This window comes from Schistocerca serialis, chromosome 6 (genome assembly GCF_023864345.2).
Source record: "Schistocerca serialis cubense isolate TAMUIC-IGC-003099 chromosome 6, iqSchSeri2.2, whole genome shotgun sequence".
NCBI lineage: Eukaryota > Metazoa > Arthropoda > Insecta > Orthoptera > Acrididae > Schistocerca > Schistocerca serialis.
The window spans coordinates 629,986,364-630,007,466 of record NC_064643.1 but is presented as its reverse complement, the minus strand read 5'-3'; the positions used below and the strand labels follow the sequence as shown (position 1 = coordinate 630,007,466).

At 44.4% G+C, this 21,103-nt stretch overlaps 1 protein-coding gene across 1 annotated transcript in view; it reads right to left on the bottom strand.

Annotated features, from left to right (window-relative positions):
• LOC126484254 (trichohyalin-like) overlaps positions 1–4,401 on the bottom strand; it is a 731,617-nt gene extending 727,216 nt beyond the window's left edge. Inside the window, exon 1 of the mRNA XM_050107675.1 lies at positions 4,273–4,401. Within this exon, the coding sequence (XP_049963632.1) occupies positions 4,273–4,275 (3 nt within the window). The 5' untranslated portion in view covers positions 4,276–4,401. The remainder of the gene's footprint in view (positions 1–4,272) is intronic.
• Between the last annotated feature and the right edge of the window lie 16,702 nt (positions 4,402–21,103).

The following is a 21,103-nucleotide window of genomic DNA, read 5'->3' as shown; positions in this document are numbered from 1 at the left end:
TATGGCATGTAGTTCGTTCTGTGTGTTCAGGCGATTTATGTGTACTGTGTGTCTTGTGTTCGTGCGTTGTCCGCAGAAGAAGACAGTATGTTCAGGGGAACCTTCTTCCCCGCATGTGCATCTATTAGTCTGCTGCAGACTCACGCGGTACAGGTGCGTGGGATAAGGGCCATGTCCTGTGATGAAATGTACCATACCGCGGCTGGGATCAATATGTTTTAGTTTTAGTCTTTCCCGGATGTCAGGGAAGAAGTTGTAGACACGGCGGCCCTTATCGCTGTTGGCCCACTCGCTCTGCCAGGTATCCACTCGCCATGCTCTGAGTTGGCGTGTTGTCTCAATCGGTACACCAGTGATCTGCCGAACCTGGTCTATTCTCCCCATCCTAAGCCAGTACATTGCTGCGCGGTACCTGATGGTGATATCTATGGGGAAAATTCCCATGACGACACATAGTGCGTCATTTGATGTTGTATTGAATGCCCCTGTTAGTCGAAGTAGAACACTTCTTTGGCCTCGACGTACAATGGTTCTGTTGGTTGAGAGATTTAACCTGTGGGCCCACGTACTGGCAGCAAAGCATAGTACTGACTCGAAGAGAGCGCAATGGTATGTTCGTGTCACTGACAGGGGTAGTCTGAATTGCTCCGAATTTAGCCTAGCCAGTTTGTGTAGTATCTTTTCTGCTTTGTTTGTGCATATTCGCATGTGTTCGTGGAAGTTCAATCGTTCATCAATGTATACTCCTAGATAGCGTGTGACTGCTAGTCTTTTTATGTTTGTGTCCCCAATTTTGACTATTGGGTTCCTGCGCAGGATACCCTTTAGCAATGTATAAGTTGTTTTGTTTCCTGCTATCTTTAATTTATTATCTGTGCACCATTGGGTTATTGTCCTAAGTGTTCCATTGGCTCTTTCTTCTAGCTGGGCACGGTTATTTGCTGAAACTACGACGAGTAGATCATCAGCATAAGCGACAGCTCCATCTGTCAAGATGTGCTCCTCTAGTAACTGTAGGAGCGGTTCTATAACTATGTCCCAGAAGATGGGGCCGCAGATCGACCCTTGTGGACAGCCTTTTGTAATTCGTTTAATCACTTTCTGGTTGTCCATTTGCCAAACGACCGTTCTGTCTCTGCAGTAGTCCATGAAACTATTATACAGAGACTCCGGTACCTGCAGGTGTCTGAGCCTCTTGAACAAGGCCGGCCACCAGAGGTTGTCGAAGGCACCTGAGATGTCTATCATAATTGCAAGTGTGTATTTGGAGGGTGTGTCGTGTACTATTTGGAGTGCTCTGTTAATTGCGTCGTCTATAGATTTCCCTTCCCTGAAGCCGTATTGGTGTGGTGTCAGTCCCCGTAGTGTTCGGTGTGCTTGTAGTCTTTTGCAGAGTAGTTTTTCTTGTACTTTACCGAGTGTACTGATAAGGCAAATTGGTCTGTATGACTTGGGGTCTGATGGGTCTTTGTCTGGAGCCTTTTTGATGATAACCGCCTTCGAGGTCTTCCACACTGCAGGCACACGGCCCAGCCTTAATGCATCGTTTAACAACGTTGTGAGAAACGGGGTGATCTGCGGTGCAATTTGTTTCAGTACCTCAGAGTGGATACCATCCGGTCCAGGCGCCTTTTTGTTTTTGAGTTCTGAGATCGCTGTCGCCACATCACACACATCCATGCCCGAGGCAGGATTCGAACCTGCGACCGTAGCAGCCCCGCGGTTCCGGACTGCAGCGCTAGAACCGCACGGCCACCGCGGCCGGCGACTAAAAGAAAGGATCGGTTGATAGGAACCAAGTAAGGTGGCGCATTTGGTAGCACACTGGGCTCGGGAGGACGACGGTCCAAATCCATCCCGGTTCGGCCATCTGTGATTTCCCTAAATCGCTGAAGGCAAATGCCCGAATGTTCCCATTTCCTTCCCCTTCCTTCCATAGTACGCCGTCGACGGGACGTAAAACTCTGATTTTTCCTTCCTTCTGATGGCGGGACATATTCTGATGCATCAGGAATCGTTAGTTTGGTGATACAGGGAAGCGGGAGGGTTAAAATTGTAGAGGGAGACCAAAGGACCAACTAAGTAAAGAGGTACCAACTGATGCAGGTTATAGTAGACAAGTGTAATGTGCTGCGAGTACATACAAAGTTAGATCCCTTATCATTTAGCTATAAAATAGCAGGTCAGCAACTGGAAGCAGTTAATTCCATAAATTATCTGGGAGTACGCATTAGGAGTGATTTAAAATGGAATGATCATATAAAGTTGGTCGTCGGTAAAGCAGATGCCAGACAGATTCATTGGAAGAATCCTAAGGAAATGCAATCCGAAAACAAAGGGAGTAGTTTACAGTACGCTTGTTCGCCCAATGCTTGAATACTGCTCAGCGGTGTGGGATCCGTACCAGATAGGGTTGATATAAGAGATAGGGAAGATCCAACGGAGAGCAGCGCGCTTCGTTACAGGATCATTTAGTAATCGCGAAAGCGTTACGGAGATGATAGATAAACTCCAGTGGAAGACTCTGCAGGGGAGACGCTCAGTAGCTCGGCACGGGCTTTTGTTAAAGTTTCGAGAACATACCTTCACCGAAGAGTCCAGCAGTATATTGCTCCCTCCTCACGAAGAGACCATGAGGATAAAATCAGAGAGATTAGAGCCCACACAGAAGCATACAGACAATCCTTCTTTCCACGAACAATACGAGACTGGAATAGAAGGAGAACCGATAGAGGTATTCAGGGTACCCTCCGCCACACACCGTAAGGTGGCTTGCGGAGTATGAATGTAGATGTAGATAGTAGTTATTCAGATATGAAGACAGGTTAATGCAGAGAGCTGTACAAAACCAGTCTTCTAAATGAAGACCAAGACAGATTTTCATTACCTATCCATCGGACGAACGGATCATCCTCAGGTATGAAATACACTGAATGTTCTACTGTTGTTACTTTAGATGCCATGTTGTGCTCAGTAAATTCTGGGGCCAAAATTTTATATTCTTATGCCTCATTTTCAAGGAAGTTTCCCATCTTTGATTAGTTCTGCGATTTAAAACGTTGTACTTCGTTGCTTATTCATAATGCAGTAACAACACAGAGTTGTTACCATACATGTTCTGTTTCAGTTATTGTACACCGTGTGCATTGATCCCCGTTCAATACCAGTCTGTTTCGTATAGTCCATGTGCTAATTATACTCGCTAACATACATACATTGCATTCTAAATATTTTGGCATGACGATTTTTTAAAGAAAACGTTTTTTGTGAGGTGAGGTTTGTACAGCACAATGAGTGACGTTCGCAATACAAAGGAAGTAGAGCTAAATTCGAACTTTAACTGAATTTGCACAGCAGATGTGGTATAAGCACGATATACTATAGTAACTATCTTAGGGTAAACACGAAACATATAACTGATGGCTAAAGGTTTTGCTCATGACTCACAACTCACACTACAGAATAAAGGGGAGAGGGGACCAATGTAATGTACGTTGTAAGACAAACACTCCATACCTTATTTCTTCATACGAGTATGTACTCGCTGAGGATGTTCGATTTAGCTGCAATATTTGCCAGGACCCGTAGACAGGTGGAAAAAAGCAGACACATCGATGATGCAGAATAGGCTTCAGTACTCAACAAAGTTCGATTATTGGGACTCATGCCAAAGCAAACATCACGACGGCACGAATGAAATATGGAAGTAATTTCAGAAAACTGCTGAACTTTATTTTTATGAGCGACGTGCAAACTGCAGCAGTGTATCTGTCTCACACTCTCCACTCTCAAGTAAACACATTGTATCATATTGCCGGTATACTGTTTCTCTTTTCGACATATTGTCATTTGAGTAAAAGCTGGTATAAGACCTGCGGCGATTCTGACAAAGCCTTTTTTATCGTAATATTGATGCAACATGAAATTGTCGTGGGGGTTTCAACTTTTGAAGAAACTTTATGGAGACGATGCTCTAAGTCGAACGCATTGGTGTGGTTAGTTACGCTGACCTTAAGGAGACTTCGTATTAGGTACTGAACGACTTTCCAAGCGAAACTTTCCTGCATTTTGTCGCTAATTTAATAAAATCAGCTTCAATGAGTTCTGAGCACTATCTGCTTAAGCAACACGGCCAATGGATATATACTCACCATCAAGAAATGATGAACAGATTCATTCGTACTGGTTCTCGTTTCCTTTGTAGTTCGACAAATTGTGTGGTTTTTGTCTCTTGCTGTAGTTCACAAACTGAACGATTCCTCAGACACTCACCATCACGAAATGATGAACAGATTCATTCGTACTGGTTCTCGTTTCCTTTGTAGTTCGACAAATTGTGTGGTTTTTGTCTCTTGCTGTAGTTCACAAACTGAACGATTCCTCAGACACAGCATCTTGTCTTACCTGTGGGGAAAAAAGAACAAAACTGTAAAATGCAGAGATAAAAATTATTTTAATAACTAGCATATAAGTTGGCAGAAATACAAACAAAATATTTTCTATGATGCATGGTTTAACGTAACTAGTACCGTGTCATATTTCTAAATCGATTTAAATAATGGAAATTATAACGAGCCACACTACTGAATCGTTACACGTATGGTTTTGAAACGTCTCTGGGAAGTTCACTGGAAAATACTGACTACCTCTAAAACTGCGTAAAATGCATACTCGGATGAAGTAGCGAAATAGTATCACTTGTTAAAAGCAAATGTAACAGTATTAAAATACGCACTGCACAGTAAGCAGTATCTATATCCAAGTCTATAAATTTAATGCACAGAACGACTCTCAGATAACTAACGGAAAACATGTCACAGTATAGTATCTGCTTCAAACAGTATTGTTCAGCTGTAGCCGGTGATAGCTATAGCATGCATCTATAAATCTAAAACGTCCTGCTATATGAAATTAAAAACTGTTATAATTTTTTTTTTATTTTCGACTCGCTCCGATATTAAATCAAAATCGAGTCTACAGATATTATTACCATAACATGAGAGGACGTTTCGCTGACTTCGCTGATTTTAAGATGCCTTTTCTGAATATTACACATACATCTCCAGTCTCCGCGATGGAGGATAATACCAATAGCTCCGATTCCTGTTTGTGTTCAGAACTCGAATAATATCCGTTTCTCACCACAGTTACAGCATTTCAATCATTGTCATCAAAACACCTGATTCTGATAATTAGTTTTAGTTAGAAGAGGCTGTTTTAATTGCTAATAATTAATAAAACATCGATAAAAATACAGTGATAGCTCTCATAATACCTTTCCTAAACGAGAACCAGTTTCATTTTCATAATCCTCTGCCTAAACGGAATTGTTTTTGTCACATCATAATAATGTTCTTTTTTATTATTATTTTGCCATTTTTAGAGATTTTTATTTTTGTATGTTTTTAGCGCTTCAACCCCCTTTCAACTATGTTTAATCAGTATATCATAAACAAGATCTGCATGTGATCAGAAGCAGAATTTTGTAAGGGATTTTGAATGTTATTTAGATGCACTGAATTATATTCATAATTGACATCGTAATTCTTACGCAGGGCTTGTTTGATACAATGCAAATGACATCAGAATCCACTGGAATAAGAGCCAAAGGAGTGCAGTACTACCAGTCTTGACACGATATCGATGGATGTAGCAGGCAGACATTTTGACAGCTACAGATGTGTATATTTTCATGACGTAACTGTATTGTGTTTGCCTACCGTCAGGTGGCAACACTGATGCGGAGAGATATTTCAGTGAACCATACTCCTGTTACTGTTTAAGCTCTGAACAATAAAAAGCAAATATTACTCGAAGTTTTTGAGTGTTATTTATTAAGCCAAGATCACCTGACGGAGTATTACAAGCCTTAAATAATAAAATATCGCCAAGTGGTATTTTCTCTGCCTTTCCAAGGTGTTTGATTGCGGAGTTCATCTTATTCTCCGAGAAAAACTTTAATTTTATGAAATCGGTGGCTTTACGCAGAACTGGTTTCAATCGTACTTAACAAACAGAATGCGAGACGTTGTGCTGAATAATTCAACTAATGTTGAACGGGGAGAAAATTTTAGTGAATGTTTGGAAATCACAAGGTCCAATTCTGGATCCACCCCTATTTGTTTCACATATGAAAGACCTTCCACTTAACATTCATCAAGCAGAATTGGTACTTTCTGCAGACGACACTAGTATTACAGCAAATCCCACTAGACAGAAACTGAAGAGGTTGTTAATGACGTTTTTCAGAGAATGATTAAGTGGTTCCCTCAAAATGGTGTCTCTACAAATTTTGAAAACACACACTAGATTCAGTTCTGTCCAGCAGATAGTCATACCAGTAAGTTAGGTAGCACACGGGCAAGAGTCGGTGAACAGAGTAGACTGCTCCAAATTTTTGTGTGTACATGAAATGAAAGCCGACCGTTGTGGCCGAGCGGTTCTAGGCGCTTCAGTCGATTTCCCTAAATCACTCCAGGCAAATGCCGGGATGGTTCCTCTGAAAGGGCACGGCCGACTTCCTTCCCCATCCTTCCCTAATCCGATGAGACCGATGACCCAGCTGTCTGGTCTTCCCCAAACCAACCAACCAACCAACAAGCGCTTCAGTCTAGAACCGCACGACCACTACGGTCGCAGGTTCGAATCCTGCCTCGGGCATGGATGTGTGTGATGTCCTTAGGTTAGTTAGGTTTAATTAGTTCTAATTTCTAGGGGACTGTGAACTCAGATGTTAAGTCCCATAGTGCTCAGAGCCATTTGAACCATGAAATGAAATCTACTCTGACAGTTAATTTCAGCTACTTTTGCTCTTAGTGTAACTGCTAGTCTTGGAAACAAACGAATTAACCTCCTGAAATATTTTGCATATTTCCACTCAATCATGTCTTGCGGACTAATCTCTTAGAACGAAAGAACTGTCTGCACAAAAGCAAACGGTGAGAAAAGTTATTTGTGTTAACCTGTGGTCGTCTTCTAAGTACCTCTTCAAGAAGTTACGGATTTCAACTACATCATCGCATTAAATATATTCGCTAACGAAATTCGTCATAAGTAAGTCTCCACAATTTGAGAAGAATAGTGAGGTCATTACCTGACCCGCCGGGTTAGCCGAGAGCGCTAATGCGCTGCTTCCTGCACTCGGGTAGGCGCACCAGCCCCGGATCGAATCCGCCCGGCGGACTACCGTCGTCGGTCGGTGTGCCGGCCAGCCTGGATGTGGTTTTCCACATCCCGCTAGGTGAATACCGGGCTGGTCCCCCCGTTCCGCCTCAGTTACACGACTCGCAGACATCTGAACACGCTCGCACTATTCCATTAAATACACTCGACGCAGACAGCAGGGGTACATTAATTCTGTCCTGGGGGGTACGGGGCGGCGGCAGGAAGGGCATCCGGCCACCCCTTTCCACTAACCTTGCCAAATCCGTTAATAACAATGCCGACCCTGCGTCAGCGCGGGACATGACACCAGTGAAAGAAAGAAAGTGAGGTCATTACCTACAACACTAGTCGAAAAAATGACCTATTAAACCTGGCAGCGGCTCAGACAGGAGTTCAGTATGCAGCTATGATATCGGCCACTATTCGGTCGGACGGACTTTCAAATACGCGCGCCGCCAGTTACGCCGCCGCGTTCCCTACAGCCGCCACCGCGGCATGAGGGCGCTACCACGAACGATTACGCCTCTGCGAATGAGATGCAAGCATCCCCTCTCCGGAGCTCCAGTAGCGGGTGTACTTAAGTTCCAGCATTGATGCACTGACCCCATTTTGTGTGTTTGCCAGTTGAATAACATTTACAGAGTTTCATAGAGGCCAGGGTACGTCATTTACTGAATAGTCGTAGTACTGTCACAGCTGACGCTCCCTCCATTAACAGCAACAGAGTTATGTATTACTTTTATTATTTGATATTAGATGTAGAATAAATTAATATTTGAATTCTCTGTTCATTAACAGCATGTGTTACTCGGTCCTGTATCCATTACAGACCCGTACAGCGTGCAAAGGAATACATAACAGCAGCAACAAAAGTTTTATATCATTGGCCCAACAACGTAAAATGTCTGACAGGTTGCGAAACATGTTTAAACCAAACTAAAATAATTTCTTCTGGATAACTTTTTATTTCATGGACGAACTGATAACCTCAAAAATACTAGATTTAAAGAGCAGCTGAAGGAATAGGACTACGAGAAGTCAGGTCTAAAGAACGAGAAAAATACAACTCTTTATGACGTTATTAGTTACGTAAGGAAAAAAACCTGAACGGATAAGATAAAGGGTCTACTTATCCGCTTATTGTTTGACGCGTCGGTAAGTAAGTATTTTCGCTAGTAAATAAATGTCGATGGTTGGAAATGTTGTTTCCCTTTTCATCACTTTACCACACAAAATTGATCAATAACATACACAAGGTGTTTCAAAAAGGACTTTACAACTTTGAAAATTTATATAAATTAATTCATAGTGCCTACAGAGGTGATTGTAGTGTCAATTTGTAGGGAAGTACATAAAGTTTTGTCTCGCGTAGTTCGCTAGTGCCGAGTCGCACCGTAAGGAGCGCTAGCGGCAGTTGCGTTAAAGATGGCTGCCTTCACTAGACCCGAGCGTACTAGCTGTGTGTTTTGGTTTAAAGAATCGGAGTCGGCGACAACAGTTCAGCGTAATTTAAGTACCAATTACGCTAAAGATCCTAGTAGGCCTACAGTTTATGAGTGGCATAAACGTTTTGTAGAAACAGGGTGCTCGGTAATATATGGGAAATCATCAGGTCACCCAAGCACACGTGACGACACCGTTGAGCGAGTGAGACAACGTTTTGTCAACAACCCTATGAAATCAACCCGGGTTGGATCTGGCGAACTGCAAATCCCACATACGACTGTGTCACGTGTAAAGTAATCTTTTCTGACGAGTCGACTTTTCACTTAAGTGGCAAGGTTAATACACAAACTTTAGGATTTGAGGCAGAGAAAATTCACATCAAACATTACAACATGGTCTGACAGCCCTAAACTGAACGATTTTTGTGCACCGAGCAAGAGCAAAGTGTACGGCTCCTTTTTTCCGTGAGATAACCATCAATGGGAAAGTGTACCTGGATATGTTACAACAATTTTTGATACCACAGATCGATGAGGATGACCAAGAACGAAATGTTTATTTCATACACGATGGTGCACGACCCCACTACGTGGCTGACGTCTGGGATTTTCTCAGTGACTGCTTTCCAGGTTAATGGATTGGCCGTGATGCGCCAATTGCGTGGCCCCACGTTCCCCAAACCTGACACCACTGGATATATATATTTTTTAATGGGGATTCATCTAGACTATCGTGCTTGTACTTCCTGTGCCGGCTTCTTTACCTGAACTTAGAGCAAGGATTTACGCCGCCACTGAGCAAGTCATACCTGAAATACTACAACGAATTTGGGAAGAAAACGACTTCCGATGAGATGTGTGCAGACAATGGAAGCCATATACAACATTTTTAGTTGAAGGTTCAAATGGCTCTGAGCACTATGGGACTTAACATCTTAGGTCATCAGTCCCCTAGAACTTAGAAATACTTAAACCTAACTAACCTAAGGACAGCACACAACACCCAGCCATCACGAGGCAGAGAAAATCCCTGACCCCGCCGGGAATCGAACCCGGGAACCCGGGCGTGGGAAGCGAGAACGCTACCGCACGACCACGAGATGCGGGCTTAGTTGAAGGCAAAAAAAGATGTATTTCTCTACAAAACAACACTAAACCCAGCTCTATATCTTCTTTAAATTAATTTATATGAATTTTTAAAGTTGTAAAGTCCTTTTTGTATGAAGTTTGCTTTGACCATTTAGAAAGCTTTATCGTTGTAGTTGCTCAGTTCCGATGCTATACTCCGATGGATGGTATTTCATAACCTCACCTTCACTCGGTTCTGGGTTAAGTGAACAGATGACGTCCGGGGTGAATACACCCTGACGAGACGGCCACGTAACGTGACGTGGCGTGACGTGACGTGACGCGACGTGACGGTCCATTCACGTCTAGCGTGAATCGGCCTCTGAAGCCGCCGGCGCTCAGACCTCCGCGCCACCTGGACGCTGAGCTGAGCTGAGCTGAGCTGACGGGCCGTGACGGGCGGCGCGACCTCCACGGCGGGCAGCCCCGCCCTCTGAATGCCAACAGGTGAGGCTGACCCGCCACCGGCGGCCCCTGGCATTCCGCCCCCGCGGTCGGCTGTCTGAGTCTACGGAAATGCGCGGCGTACGGTGACCAGGGGCGAGGAATACTTGGGGTGTTGACAGAGGACACGAAACAAACATGTGCGTACGTGCACTAAAAGTTTAAGCGTGGGCCGTTTTAAACAACTATGGACATTAAGCGCTTCTTAAATGGGCATGAGCTACATCAATATTATCAGAGTCTGATGATGACGAAATGAGGGAAGTTTATCACTGCAGGATAAACATTAGCTGTTGACTGCTGCAGGAGATTAACATGTACTGCGTATTAGTGACACTGACACTCGTACGTCTGATGGTGACAACGTGACGGCACAGAACCAGTGCGGAAGAACGGCTTCTACTGCGACCTCTATGTAGAAGCGCAGTGGACGCCACAGAAATACACAATACACAGCATTGACAGTCCTAATGAAGAGAACGCGTTCATCTGACGTGCAACGCAATGCTCCCTCCATCCTCGCTGCCCTGCAAAAGACCTTACTAATCGTTGGCATCAGAATGACGCAAATAGCGAACAGGAACGGTCGTTAACTGCTATTTGTGCGATTTTAAAATGTGTAACTCCATTAACGACCCCGCCAAAGGTGAGTTTCATAATGTAATACGGTTTCTGAATCCAAAACAGTCCGCCTTGTCGTAATGTACAGACAGGTAAACGAACTCTATGGAAATGTGATGAGTGAAGCTTCAGTACGAAAATGGCGAATAAAGTTTAGTGGCGGAAAAACAACCTTCAGTTGTAACTGACGATCTCAAATCAAGGACCGAGGAAAAAATTCAACATGACAGACGCTTCATTGATGATGGACTGAGCTTGTACTTTTCTGAAATTTCACGATCAGTTTTTTTTTATCAAATTGTTAGAGGTGATCTGATCTGTAGGGAAGTGTGTGCCAGGAGGGCTCCTAGGCGTTTAACAACTGAACACAAAAAAACAACGAATGGCAGCTGCTTTTCTCGCACGGTACAACAAAAAAAGTCAAACAAATTTCGCGCATCGTACAGGTTATGGCCGCAGTATTTTCAGGTGGAGGGGTCGTCCTACCCATCGATTTTATGTTAAGAGGCGAGACAATAAACGCAGCGACCTACTGTTACACCCTTCACCGACTTCTCCGCGCCTGTCAAAACAGCTGGCGCGGATTTTTGTCCAGTGGCATTGTGCTCCTTCACGATAAAAGTTGCCCGCATTCCGCTACTTGACGGAAGATTGCCTTCTGCAGTTCGTTGCATACAAGTTAAGGACAGAAATCAGAGTACACAATTAACACAAGTAAGCATAAACACTTCATTAAGCAACAAGTTAACTTTCATTAATCGCCACAGCTGTGGCAGGTTACGATAGTACGTAATTATTCGAGACTTGGTATCCGAATTGTTTCAAGTAAAGTAGCCAAATAACAACTGCGTTGCGAGATAACAGTGGTCAGCAAGTCCACCCCCCCTGTCACGGATGAGCAGGTACACTGTACAGAAAGAGTAAACAATGACTTTGAGGACAGTACTGTTACGTGCAGTAGTACAGCGAACAATGCTAAGAACTGTTCGCTCGGTGCACAGGAAGAGCGATTCCATTCGTCAGTACTCCAAACTAATAATATTGGACGCACACTGTAGTGTTGGATACACAACCGAAGCGAGGAGACCCCTGGTAACTAGAACAGTTTGTCTGGAGCGGCCGTTCTTTAAGTGGGAAATTTGTGAACACGTATCTTACAGCGCGGACTTGGCCGCGAGTAATTACCATTTATTTCCAAACTGAAGGTTCCTTTTTTTACAGAAAGCACTTGAAACAGGATGTCAGTGACAGCGTGGCGGCAATTGTGCATGCAAAGGCATACCAGGAAATCTTGAGGTGCGCTACGAGAAATACGCTGACGGAAACAGAACCTAACACTAAAAAATGATTAATGAAGAGTAACGAAATTTTGGGAATTCATTTGTCTAGATAAAATATTTTAGAGATTAAGATTGCAAGATCACGTGTTAATTAAAAACCGGTGTAGCAGGCAGAATGTTGAACTCAAGCATGCAAACGTGCATGCATTATGTTGTAAATGTGTCGGATGTCAGTTTGTTGGATGGGGTTCCGCGCCTGTTGCACTTGGTCGGCCAATACACTGACGGTTAATGCTGGTTGTGGATGACGCCGGAGTTGTCGTCTGATGATGTCGCACATGTGCTTCATTGGAGTCAGATCTGGTGATCGAGCAGTCCAAGGCAACACGAGGACATTCTGTGGAGCATATTGGGTTACAGCAGCGGTATGTGGTCGAGCATTATTCTGTTGGAAACATCCTCTGAAAAGCAATCCATGAATGACAGTGCAACAGGTCGAATCAGCAGACTGACGTACTGCTTTCCAGTCATGGTGCGTGCGACTACCATGAGAGTGCTCCTGTTGTCGTATGACATCGTACCCCAGACCATAACTCCACGTGTAGCTCCAGTGTGTCTAGCATGTAAAAGGTTGGTTGTAGGCCATCAACCGCCCTCCTCCTAACCAACACACGGCCGTTCAGTGGCACCGAGGCAGAACCAGCTTTCATCAGAAAACACAGCCGACCACCAGCCTACCCTCTACTGAGCTCTCGCTTGACATTACTGAAGTCTCGAATGGCGAAGTCTGTGGTCTGTGAGATGCGCTTTACAGGGAGTCTGCAACGCAGCTCTCCTTAAAGTAACAGTTCGTTGAGTCACTGTCGTGCCAATTGCTGCTCAAACTGCTGCTGCAGATGCAGTATCATACGCCAGAGCCATATGCCGAACACGATGGTCTTCCCTCTCGGTAGTGCCACGTGGCCGTCCAGACTCCGGTGCCCGGTCTCCTTTCGAGCGAACATTCTCGTGATGACCGCTGTCAGCAATCATGTACAGTGGTTACATTGCTGTCAGGTCTTTCTGCACTGTCGCAGAAGGAACATCCAGCTTCTTGTATCCGTATTACACGACCTCATTGCAACTCAGTGAGGTAATGATAATAGCTTCTTTGTCGCCTTAAAGGCATTCCTGACTAACATCAGCAAGCCACGTCCACTCTGAAAGGTAAATAAAGCTCACGACCATTACAGCGTGTATTTAAAGCCAACCTGATTTGCATCCTCATAGTGGTGCCACTTATGCGACTGGCTCGAAATCTGAATAGACATCACCTTTCAGATGTAGAAACACACATACCAACTTTCGTGTATCGCAAAATTTCTTCTTGGTGTCGTGATTTTTTTTACGGCCCTGTATTTTAATCAGAACGGCGACTACGTAGAAAAACAACAAAGATATCAAAATATGTTGTAAAATAAGTTTTATTTCATTATCTTGAAAACATCCGTTAAACAAACGTTCTTTGTTTTTAGTTTGACCACTGTAGAAGGAAAGAAGATTAGCTTTTAAAGCCTCGTCGATGACGGAACATTGGATCGGACTGGGAAAGGAGAGGGAAGGAAATCGGCCGTGTCCTGTACAAAGGAGCCATTGCGGTATTTGCCTTATGCGGTTTACAGAAACCACTGACAATCATAGTCTGTATGGCCGGAAGGGGATTTGAACCACTGTCCTCCCCAATATGAGTCCAGAGTGTTACCGCTGTGCCATCTCGCTCCGTAGCGGTAAATAGAAGTGGGACTCGCACACTGATGTAAGAACGATTGGTCCTGAAATGGAAACCACAGTGAAAATCCTATGAAGCTTTGCACAAATATGTTGGGTAGTGTCTCTAGTACACCCGTAGATAGCTTCATGCTGCTCTCCTCAGTTCTGAGCGCACTGTCGGCGCGTAAAGATGCCAATAAAATAGCGTCTCCTGCTAAATATGGGTGCCTACCGAGAGATTTCGCCTGATTTCATGCAACACGGCATAACGTACTTGTCACACATTTCATCGTCTGCATGACGATTTCTGCCGCCCACTGCCGGGGGAATGAGGACGGTCCTGCAGCGTTTTCGATGGGCAGTGTTTGATCACTCACCATATAGCCCGAACTTGCCTCCTCCTGATTTTCATCTCTGTTCACATGAACCGTTGGCTATGAAGACAACATTCTGGCACGGACAAAGAGCTGCAGTTCAGAGTAGAAACTTGTCGGAAAGAACAAGAGGCTGTCTTCTATGACGAGAGTACTGGAAAACTGATACAACGCCACGACAGATGTCTAAATTGGGGCGGCAGCTACGTAAAGAAGAGGCTGGAAGGTGCAGCTAACTATTGTAAATTTGATTTTCATCGTGGTTTCCATGTCGTGACCGATCGTACCTTACTCTCCGAATAGCCCTTGTACATGTATAGGTATTTCATCTACAGATTTTGGTAATGAGTTTCCAAGTACCATAATATGTGACATGTAGGACCGTATCTTTTGGTTGCATTGACTTAAAAGCTTAAATTTTTTACGCCGCCGAGGGACCGTAGACCTTAGCATTTGACTTACAATTCAATTTGATTCCTCTACCCGCTCCTGTCTGGACAGACAGACAAACAGATAACAAAGTGATTGTTTAAGGGTTCCGTTTCTACCAATTGAGGTATGGAGTAATTGGGTGATCAAGAAGTGTATGAGACGGAAAGGCAACGTTACCGCCCGTCTGCTTGTGCAGACAGCTGGACAACCAAACGGGAAGTATCATCCTGCAGCAAAGCAGACAAGTATTTGAATTTTGCACAATCCCTGACTGCTCGAGACACGGGAAGGACTGTGAAGAATGCGTCACAAAGAATCTTACTGAAATCTATAAGACTAGAGAGTCATTTTCCTCTGTCTTCATCAATAAGTTCAGAACAGTCGAGAAGTTGTCGCTAAGACCCACAGAGCAGCGACAAAGAATTAGAAAGAGATGTCCGTCATTTTCAGTGAACTTTTAGAACCAGGTATGTGTCTGTGCGTTAAATCTGCACCAGGCTCATTTTTGACAATGCCGTTGCTCAAACGCCCAGTTAGGAACAGTGCAATCAAGCAAGTTTCTCAGAGTCTACGCGTCTCAGTATCTCGCAGCACACCTCAGGTACTTATTATGTCATCTACTCGCAACACAAGGTCTCATCTACCCCACATGTATACATCCACCAAAGGAACACATGCCTAACACCTCCTCAATTGCCGCTGTCCGCTACTGGGACAAGTTACATTGCACTGCACGCGCAATTCAATATCCTGTTGCATTTCAGAAAGAAATGAAGGACTTCATTTTCTTTGCATAATTTCCTTTCCAGAAATTAACCAAATAGCCATTTTTCTTAGTTCAACAGTGAAGTAAATGGTCTCTTCATCGTCAGCAACGTTTCTGTATCGTTCCTATCCTTTCCAGTTACTGATTCGTGTTTTTCCCTCTCTTAAGTACGCGTTTTCTACAAATTTTCCAAGTTTCTCTATCTCTCTAACAGCCATATCTTCCCTCCCGCCCATAAACATACGGGCCAAGACTTAAACCTTCGTTATCTACAAATTAGTTATATTAATCTCCTTTTCATAAACGTATGAAAACAGCGCTTTCTCCTGCAGTATCTCTTACCCTTTTTGTCGTTATCATTTCAAAATTATAGAGTACATCCCACATACAGTATACAGAGTGAATTACCTAAAACTTGCCTCGCTTATACTGCGGAAATGGGAAGTGCTATTGACAAGCGGTTTTCACAGAATGGATTGGTAGTCACGGGCTCGTACTGTTAATCAGTAAACAGATTGAAATAATACTTAGAAAGGGTATTTTTTGTCCAAAAATACATTTTTTAAGTCTGTCAATGCCTATTGACGCTACCAAACTAAAAGTAGGGTAAAACAGATTGTTGGTGGCGTTTGTTGCAAGAGTCTAGTGCGAGTCGTTCACGAGACATCGTATTTTGAAAAGTTCCCACAGTTAAACTTGTATAATACCTGTGGTAGCACACGCTAAATAACAATACTAATGTACACACTAGTTACGTGGATTCTGACCAATAACGAGACAACTGGCCATCGCAAGCTGTGTTCAAGATGAACACCGGCAACGGCAATACACGCCTCCAGTCTGGTATGGAACGACCGCTGTACAGGTGCTAGCATTTCAGCGGAGATGTTCGAGCAGGTTGCAGTAATACGTCGTTGTATATCATCGCGTGTAGTTGGTATTTCCTTGTAGACAGCGACTTTCAGCTTTCTCCACAGAAAAAATACAGGCGTCAAATCCGGGGAACGGGCTGGCCAAGCTACAGGTCCTCTGCGTCCAGTCCAACGATTTGGAAACGATTTGTGAAGATATGGTGTAGTAATTCGTGCACTATGAGCTGGACAGCCATAGTGTTGGTACCAAAGGTTCCTGCTAGTCTGTAGAAAACATCTTCTACCGTCCGTGGAAGATGATCTGTTAGGAGGCTGCGATACTTATGCGTATTCAGTGTTCCGTCTATGAAAATCGGGCCTTTGAGCTGATTGTTTACTATTTCACACAACACGTTTACACACCATGGACGCTGACGCTCCAGCTGATCAAGTCAACGGGGACAGTCAACAGACCAACAGTGCATGTTTTGTCGTTTTACCTGACCATGATTGGCAAATGTGGCTACATCACTAAACAAGATACTTGATACATCTGGAGTATCCTGTCTTATTGTCCTTTTACAGAAGTTAACACGATTCTAATAATCGTTTCCATGCACCTCTTAATAGAGGGAGATGTGATAGGGGTGGAACCTATACCGCTGGAGATTGCGTACGATACTTCCCTGATTCATGCCAATAGTTCGTGCGATTGCGCGGAAGCAATGTGCGGATCAACTGCAACAACAGCAAGAATATTAATTTCCCCTTCTTCTGTCGTTACTTGTTTCGTACTGTTACGTTGTCTAGGTGTTACACTACCATTTTCACGTAACTAGATGAAGTGGTCGATAGATAATTTCCGAGATCGTTGACCGCTATTGGGATATCTTGCCACATGCACTATGCAAAACCGAACTGAATCTCTTCCTACACTCTCCACTCACCATCAGTAGGTCGGCTTTTTCTGTATCGGTAAGCCGCGTGGGATTAGCCGAGCGGTCTAAGGCGCTGCAGTCATGGACTGTGCGGCTGGTCCCGGCGGAGGTTCGAGTCCTCCCTCGGGCATGGGTGTGTGTGTTTGTCCTTAGGATAATTTAGGTTAAGTAGTGTGGACATTTGAACATTTTTTTGTATTGGTAAATCCCATCGTCCACTCACGACCTACTGCTTAGATTGTCACACACTAACTGACAAGCAAATCGCAATACACTCAAGTCACACACAAGCACACTCTAGGCAAACAACATCGTACATAACGAATACGTAGGTTGAGCAGCACAAACAAGTTTCAAAAAAATACGACTCGCACTAGAATCCTCCAACAAACACCTCTGACATTCTAATTTACCCTATTTTTAGTCTGTTAATGTCAATCAATTCATTCTGTGAAATCCGCACATCAATAGCACTTTCCACTCCCTCAATATTTGCGGTGCTAGTTTAGGTGACTCACCCTATTTCATGTAACCAGTTTGCCGTGATAAAAGTAGTGGCAGTATTTGGAAAATTTCTGACTAGATATAAGACAGAGCCTTAATGATCTTAACCTTGTCAGCAGAAAGTAACAGCCAGCTTTTCTAGCAGAAAAATTGTGTTAATGTCATTTTCGGAACGTCATACACATACATCATCACACTGGACTGAAATAAGTGGAGAGAGATTTATCGACCCTCCAGCTGTAGAAGAAATTATGTAAAACTACTGCCGAGGCAACACTTCATGTTTTTCCTAAAAAAAAAAAAAAAAAAAAAAAAAAAAAAAAAAAGAGAGAATGTCTACTGTGTTTCCTAATTTGAAGGATATGCCTAAATGTGGAGTCTAATGTAGTACTACCTATTAGAAGTAGCACATTTTTATCAGTTACGTTCTATATACTGAAGCGCCAAAGAAAGTGGTATAGACATGCGTATTCAAATACAGAGATATGTAAACAGGCAGAATACGGCGTTGCGGTCGGCAACGCCCATGTAAGAAACAAGTTCAAATGTTCAAATGTGTTTGAATTTCTAAGGGACCAAACTGCTTAGATCATCGGTCCCTAGACTCACACACTACTTAAACTAACTTATGCTAAGAACAACACACACATACATGACCGAGGGAGGACTCGAACCTTCGGCGGGAGAGGCATAAGAAACAAGTGTCTGGCGCAGTTGTTAGATCGGTTACTGCTGCTACAATGGCAGGTTATCAAGATTTAAATGAGTTTGAACATAGTGTTACAGTCGGCGCACGAGCATGGCACACAGAATTTTCGAGGTAACGATGAAGTGGAGATTTTCCCGTACGACCATTTCACGAGTGTACCGTGAGTATCAAGAATCCGGTAAAACATCAAATCTATGACATCGCTGTGGCCGGCAAAAGATCATGCAACAACGAGACCGATGACGTCTCAAGAGAATCTATCAACGTGACAGAAGTGCAACCGTTCCGAAAATTGCTGCAGATTTCAATGCTGGGCCATCAACAACTGTCAGCGCGAGAAACATTTAAAGCCGGCCGCAGTTGCTAAGCGGTTCTAGGCGCTTCAGTCATGAACCGCGCGACCGCTACGGTCGCAGGTTCGAATCCTGCCCCGGGCATGGATGTGTGTGATGTACTTAGGTTAGTTAGGTTCTAAGTTCTAGGGGCCTGATGACCTCAGATGTTAAGTCCCATAGTGCTCAGAGCCATTTGAACCATTTGAAACACTCAACGAAACATCATCGATATGGGCTTTCAGAGAAGAAGGCCCACTCATGTAACATTGATGACGACACAAAGCTTTACGCCTCGCCTGGGCCCGTCAACACAGACATTGGACTGTTGATGACTGGAAACATGTTGCCTGGTCGGACGAGTCTCTTTTCAAATTGTATCGATCCGATGGACGTGAACGGGTATTGACACAACCTCATCTATCCACGGTCCCTGCATGTAAACAGGGTCTACAATGGTGTGAATCGTGTGCAGTTGGAGTGATATGGGTCCCCTGATACGGCTAGATACGGCTCTGACAGGTGACACGTAAGGATCCTGTCTGATCGCCTGGATCTATTCATGTTCATTGTGCATTCCAACGGACTTGAGCAATTCCAGCAGGACAATGTGACACGCCACACTTCCAGAATTGCTACAAACTGACTGCAGGAACACACTTCTGAGTTTAAACACTTCCGCTGACAGCAAACTCCCCAGACATGAACATTATTGAGCGTATCTGGGATGCCTTGCATCGTGCTGCTCCGCCCCCTCGTACTCTTACGGATTTATGTACAACCCTGCATGATTAATGGTGTCAATTCCCCCCAGAACTACTTCACACGTTAGTCGAGTCCATGCCACGTCGTGTTGTGGCGCTTCTGCGTACTCGCGGTGGCCCTACACGATATTAGGCAGGTGTCCCAGTTTCTATGGCTTTTTTTGTGTATTTGACTTACTTTAGTATTTAGAACGCCACGCCTAACTAGTGTTTGGCTATGTCTGCCACATTTTCAGACTGAGCGAAGAACGGCTTCGCCACTAGACCGGCGGGCTGGCTCCATACCTTCACAAATTACGCCTCTCGGGAGGCGCGGCCATCACACGCACGCGCGCAGGCCGCCCCCGCTGACGCAAGGCTTCAGTTGCCGCGCACTCGCCCACTCTCCTCCCTCCCCTTCCCTGCTATTTATCGGCTCGTCCTCGTTAAGCCCTTCTTTATAGCCGGTTCGCACTAATTGCGATGGCGTGTCCCGAACGACAACCGAATGCCATCGTTCGCTCCATGTTTCCCCTCTTCTTTGTTTTTTTCCGGCATTCGTAATTGATGTTCGCACTCGGACGCGGCTTAGCATTGAAGCCCGGTGCTTTATGTCCCTTTTTCTCTCCCGCCGGAGGCGCAAAGCCGCGGGAGGGACGGTGGAAAAGTGGGTTGGGGGAAGTATGCCACATTGTGTCACAGTGACGTACTGTCCGGCCGTCACGCCGGACCGTGCTTTTAAAATGTAATATATGTCAAAACTGTATGCCTGCTAGCAGTTAATCACTCAAGGCGCGATGCGGGAGAAATACCACGGCCAGTATTTATCACGGCCCACCCCGTAAATACCGCCTATACGGATACGCAGATGGCCGTCACTATCTCCGAGACAGCCGATTGCTCTGTGCAGTCGCCAGATTAGGAACCTATACAAATACGTGCACGAACCGCATTCAGTCTCCAAGACTTCTCCCATATAGAACTTTCAGCTGCGTTAAAGTTGATTCCCTGCTCCCTAAAGATGACTGTTCTGGAGACAGAACGCCTCTTTTATATGATCCAACACGGTTTCCACAATCTCCGATCCCGTGAGACTCATCTTGTTCTTTTTGTTCGTGACATCCATAAGATAGGTGACTGCAGAACTCGAGTAGATGTCGTGTTTCTTGACTCAAAAAAAGGTTTTAATCTAGTTCTGCTTAGTCAACGAATTACACGAATGTGAAATAGGCCTACCCCAATGGGTACGCAGTTAGGAGGAAGACTTCCTCGCAGACGGAACTGAGTATACGTAAATTGAAGGCGGAGAGGTGGTGTAGAGTGAAAATGTGTACCGGACCGGGATTCTAACCTGGGACCTCTTGCTTTGTATTGTATTGTATTACATTGTATTGTATGGAACTGGGGACCTAGAAACTACGGAGAGGCTGGGCCTTCAACAACTGTCAGCGCCCGAATCAGCCAACGAAACATATGGGCTTTCGGAGCCGAAGGTCCATTCGTGTACCCTTGATGACTGCACCACACAAAGCTTTACGCCTCGCCTGGGCCCCTCAACACCAACACTGGACTGTTGATGACTGGAAATATGTTGTCTGGTCGGACGAGTCTCGTTTTAAATTG